General features: G+C 65.7%; 2 protein-coding genes across 2 annotated transcripts in view; both read right to left on the bottom strand.

Moving 5' to 3' along the window:
• Positions 1-2,860, bottom strand: part of LOC112818171 (epididymal-specific lipocalin-10-like) — a 3,468-nt gene extending 608 nt beyond the window's left edge. Inside the window, exons 1-4 of the mRNA XM_073890704.1 lie at positions 2,316-2,860; positions 1,524-1,663; positions 1,112-1,182; positions 713-820 (exon numbers count right to left, since the gene is read on the bottom strand). Of these exons, the coding sequence (XP_073746805.1) occupies positions 713-820; positions 1,112-1,182; positions 1,524-1,663; positions 2,316-2,426 (430 nt within the window). The 5' untranslated portion in view covers positions 2,427-2,860. The remainder of the gene's footprint in view (positions 1-712; positions 821-1,111; positions 1,183-1,523; positions 1,664-2,315) is intronic.
• Positions 2,861-3,300: 440 nt separating this feature from the next.
• Positions 3,301-5,189, bottom strand: LOC112818382 (epididymal-specific lipocalin-6-like; the record flags this gene model as incomplete). Its single annotated transcript, XM_025865501.2, has 5 exons — positions 3,301-3,538; positions 3,673-3,698; positions 3,929-4,030; positions 4,225-4,335; positions 4,800-5,189. Coding segments are annotated over 5 exons (632 nt in total), but the record flags the coding sequence as incomplete, so codon positions are not given.
• Between the last annotated feature and the right edge of the window lie 101 nt (positions 5,190-5,290).

Genomic DNA, 5,290 nt, shown 5'->3' on the forward strand with positions numbered 1-5,290 from the left:
CCCTCCCTTCACCACCTCCCCCTGCTCCCCCGATCCTGCCCTCAGCCTGGGGGGTCCCCTGCCTCCATGCAGAGGGTCAGTCCCACTCCGGGCCTGTTGCCCTCTGGGCTCCGCCCGTGCACTGGCCGTCCCCACTCAGCCCCGTGGCAGCCACACCAGAGACCCGCCCACCCGGTCCCCCCGTCCGGGGGCCACGCTCCGCCCGCCCACCTCGCTACCCCTTTGCTGTGTGTGTCCCAGCCCTGACCTCCTACCTCCCACTTCCTGCCAGCCCGCAGCGCAAGGGCCGTGACAGGAACGGATGTGTGTTCGTGTCCCCCCAAATTCATCCATCAGAGCCCCAGAGGGATGGTGTGAGGTCCTGGGGCCTTGGGAGGTGTGTGGGGTTAGCTGGGTGCTCATGATGGGGTCAGTGCCCGTATAAGAAGAGGAAGACACCAGGGCCCTCTCCCCGACACCTGACATAGTGAGAAGGTGGACATCTGCAAACCAGGAATGGGGACCTCCCCAGAACTCGCCAGGTCGGCGCGCTGAGCCGTGAGAATCAATGTCCATCGCGGGCGCCCGTGCGGTGCGGTCTGTGGCGCTCTGTCAGGGAGCCCGAGCTGAGGCAGCGGCCTCCATACCTTCCCCTCTGAGCTTGTCGCCCCTCCGTCCCCCACCTGACCTGCACCCCGCACGCCCCCTCCCCAGATGTTGCCGCTGGACTCACTGAGGAGCAGCAGGGTCTTAGAGGTCCGGCCAGCCCAGCCCAGGCGCACGTAGACCACGCCGTAGCTGTGGTCAGTGGACAGCACGTGGAAGCCCTCTACCCCCTTCACTGACCGGAAGAGAAGCGTGGGGCCGCCGATCAGGCCTGCACAGCAGGGCAACTGGGAAGGGTCAGGAGTCCCTCCCACACACCCAACCACCTTCCAGGCCTAGGCTGCGGGCACTTGCATCCGTGTGGGCTCTGCGACCGTGGCCTGCCTGCCCGCCCCGTGGGCCGCTGTCCATCCCATCCACCCAGCCCTGGGACACAGGAGCGGCCTCTCCCGGGCCTGTGGCCGTGAAGCCGGGGACACGCCCACCCCCAGGTCTTTCTCTCCAGGCCCCGGGCCTTCATACGCACAAGTATTCCTGAATATCACCTTTTTCCTACCTTTCCGCAGAATTAACGTGTGTGACTGGCACCCCTGTGACCTGGGGAGGGGGCAAGGCGGGAGCCCTTTGTTGGGTCTGGTTTCCTGGAATTTTCCAGTTTGCAGCAGGGCCAGTCCCCCAGCTTAGGGGAAACCCTCAGAACACCCACACTCTGCCGAGTGCTCCCGTGTACGTGGTGGCCTCTCCCAAAACCAGGCCTTGAATTTTAGGGGCAGGAAGGGTTTCGGGGACGCAGAGATGGTCTGTTAGATGTCAGGTGATCGTGGGTCTGGCTCCCCCCGCCCCCGGCTCCCTTTCCCCTCTTGACGGGGAGATGTCTGGGCTGTTTGTGGTCAGGGCTCCGTGAAGAGTGTGATGGGGCCCCACCCCGGTCCACTCACTGGCTGAAGGCAAGGACCACCTTCAGCTGGCCCGCTTTGTGGACCTCCACCATCAGTGCCCCCAGCTTCCTCCTGTCTCTGCCTGGCAAGAATCTCTGGCCCTCAGAGGCGACAGCCAGAATGTACCAGAACCCTGAAAACTGGGGAGAGCAGGCTGGCGTAGCTGCCCGTGCCAGGCTCCCAGCCGGGCCCCCAGGAACCCACCGGACACTGACACTGGCCCGAGGCCCGGGCCGAGTCCAGCACCAACAGGCCGGCAGAGCCCCTGCACAGGGCCCCGGCTGCCCGTCTGGGCCTTGGCGGGCAGGGGCCAGGCAGACTGGGGCCCCGAGTGCTTGGCCGTTGTTACCGTGTGCTGGAATTCCCTTCCTGTGCAAGGCCTCCCCCTTCCTTCCAGCTCGGCCCTCGCCCCCATCCCTCTGACTTCCTGCCACAAACCCACATTCCCGGGCCGTCAGTGCCCACGGCCACGCCCGCTAGAAGCTTCCACCTGCCAGCCATCTGGTTGTTCTGGAACACGCTCTGCTCATTCGGCCTCTGCCCACCTAGCATCCCCGTTGCCCTGAGGCTGCACCTGCCTGGAGCCCTTAGCCCTCTCCCCTCTTGCGTGGCCACCAGCTCCTCAGGGAGAGGCCAGGGCCTGAAACTCCTTCCGCCCTCGCCGCACTGCCCCCTGTTCCAGGATGGCCCTTTGGAGATTTTCAGGGAGTGATGTTCCAGCCACCACACACTGCATCCCTGGCCCCGGTCGGCCTGGCTGTCAGGCTTGGGGACCGCAGGTGTGTGGCTCACCTTGTTCCAGTTGAGGCTGTGGGACTCCCTGGGTAGCTGTTCCTGCGGCCGCGACCCCGTAGCCGGCATAAGCGCCAAGACCAGCACACACGTCGGCCTCCCTGGTCCCATTGTCACCCTCCTTCCTCGGCCACCAGGGCACTGAGTTTAAGTCTCCCCACCCACCTGACCCTGCCGTGGGCGTCCAGCCAACCCGGAGCCTTGAGCCAGCCTGGGGTGGGTCAGTGTGGGGGGAGAGGGGCTTTGGGACCCAGGCGGGCGGCCCAGGGGCTCGGCCTGGCGGGTGCTGCCTGAATTTGAAGGCCATCGAGTTCCCCTGTGAGACCCCTGGGCCTCCCATCCTAGCCCCCGCGGAAGAGGGGCAAGCAGCCGGGACGCGTCCCTGTGAGTCACTTCATAGAGATATTTGCACGTGAGAAGCAGGACCACAGTGACGATGGGGCACAGAGGGCACCAGCGTGACAGCAGAGCTCTCCGTCCCGAGCAGGAGCTGATGGACAGGGCTGCTGGATGTGTGTGAGCGTGCCTACCCCTACCCTGCACGCACCGCCCCTCTCCGTGAGTGATGGGCAGCCCCCAGCCCAGCTTCCGCCACGACGTCAGGCGCGGCCCCACCAGACCACAGGAGGAGCCACAGGCTCGGGCCCTCTGGAATCCTGCCCCCTGCCCTGGCCCCAAAGCCCCAGGCCTGGGAAAGCCACATTCTTGTGCCCTGGACACTGTGGCACCCCAGCCGCGCACCCTGGTGGGCACCCACGCCCACTGCGTCAGCCCGCACCTGTCCAGACCCCCGAGGGTCTGCTCTAACTCAGACCGACAGTCCTCCCTCCAGCCCAGGGACTGTGGTGACCTCTGCTTGCGGAGCAGCTGCCCCCAGCCCAGCCCCCACTCAGGAGCCAAGACCCAGGTCCACGTGCCCCCCACCCAGAGCTGGTTCTGGGCTGTATGGCCCAGCCCTCGGTAAGCCCCACGCCCACCTCCTCCCCCTGCACCGACCGGAGCCCCGAGAGGGCAGCGGCCCGTCTGACATTGCCGTCCGCCCTCGGCACACAGGTGAGAGGCATCTGTAGGGCCTTGTGGGATCGTTTTATTTGGAACTGCCGTGAGTCCTGAGAGCAGCCCGCCCCACACCAAGCTCCCAGGCGGCTGAGCAAGGAGGCCAGCGCCTGGCCAGCCTCACAGGACTCGGCGGGCACAGTCCCACCTGGAGGTCGATGCATTCACTGAAACCCAAGAAGAGCGTTGCAGGACCCCAGATTCACCTCGAGGGTTGTCTGCCCTGTCCTGGTCCCCGGGCCTTCTCGGGGCAGAGCTCTGGGGTGTAGGATCTGGGGTGATGCTCAGGAAGGCAGCTTACCTGGAAAGCCTTGTGCGCACAGGTGACTGGGGGAGAAGAGGACTTGTGAGGGTGGGCACCAGGACACACCGCGGCCACCCCGCTCTGCCCACGGCCTCGCCCGAGACAGGGCCGGCCCTGCAGGCCTGGCTTTGGGCAGGAGCAGGTGACTCTGTATAGAGCTCCCCACCCCCACCCTGCCTGACTCCCTGAGGCCCAGAGCAACCCCGACCCGCAGAAGTCAGCCAGGGGCCCGTGGGCATCGGGTGACACTCACGGTCCGGCAGCAGCGTGGCCTGCTGCTGAGACAGGAAGCCCAGGCCCTTGCTCCACCTAGCAAAGAGGCGAAGGGCCTCCTGGCTGGCCAGCTCCGTCCGGCCTGTGGGGCGGGAGGGGAGCCCTCACCACGTGTGCCCTGTGCCCCAGCCACCCCTCCTGCAGGGGGCTGAAGGGCAGGGATGCTGCTCTGGGACCCTGGGGGCACGGGGCTCAGCACAGTCAGCGGGAGGTTGCCCAGCGTGGCCGCCCGTGGCAGGGAGTTCGTGGGGCCGGCCCGTGGTGTCCACCACTTACTGTACAGCTCCACGGTGTTGAACGCCTCGTCCTTGAACTCCAGCTGCGTGAACACAATGGCGTAGTCCCTGAAGTTGGTGCCCAGCACGCGGTAGTCCAACACTCCCAGGGCTAGGAAATACGTGCGCCCCCAGGGGGGAGCGTCAGACCTCACGAGAGGCTCCCCCGGGAAGCTGAGCGCTCCTGGGCATTGTCCCCTGGTCCCCAGAGCCAGCACACAGAGGGCCTCAGGGACGGATGGCCGGCGAGTGCCTGTCCCAGCTCATGACAGGGGGATACTCCACCGATCATGTCCCCTCGTGGGCACCACCCCAGACGGAGGCCCGGGGTCACTGCGGGGCACGCCAGGGTGAGCCCTCTGTCTTCCAACCTCTTACAAAATGCGTCCTTTCACTTTCTAGTGGAAGTCTCGGGGATGGGCCCGCTCCCCAACCCAAAGCATTGGCCAGGCGGCAGGGGATGCCAGCCCAGGCTGCTGGTGGCGGAACCCACTGGGGAGGGCCCGGAAAGCCAGCCCATCCCCCACCGCCCCGCGCCACATGCCCCGCATGAAACCGTGGAGGCCGTCGCCTTACAGGGGTTCTCAAACACCCATCCAGAGCTCTGTCTCAGCAGCTCCACCACGTTCACGTCACACCTCTCCAGCCTGGAAGAGAGACCGTCCGTCCTCGGCTCAGGGTCTGGACACAGGCCCAGAAGAGACAAGGGTCCTACCAGCTGCACCTGGGCAGCCACCAGCGTGCCGCACAGGGGATCCTGGCTGCCGCTGACGGCCCCCGTTGCCCGGAAGCCTCGTTCTGCACCGAATCCAACCTGGCCTGGGAATGAGCAGACACGAGAGCCCTGCAAAGTGCAAATCAATTTCCTTCCACCTCCCAAGAGGCCTCCCGTGCTGGGAGCCACGTGACGGGCACAAAAGGAGCCTCGGACAAACACAGGGTCGTCTGCAATTTGGGGTAAAGGCACTCAGCATCCAAAGGGGCTGACGTCCCCGAAGCGGTCAGTCCATAAAGTGAACCAACCACACAAATGCAGCGGTCTTTGCTCACTAAGATGAGCTCATGGC

This window comes from Callorhinus ursinus, unplaced genomic scaffold (genome assembly GCF_003265705.2).
Source record: "Callorhinus ursinus isolate GAN/ISIS: 27379988/994484 unplaced genomic scaffold, GSC_fseal_2.0 scaffold2389, whole genome shotgun sequence".
NCBI classification, from domain to species: Eukaryota; Metazoa; Chordata; class Mammalia; order Carnivora; family Otariidae; genus Callorhinus; species Callorhinus ursinus.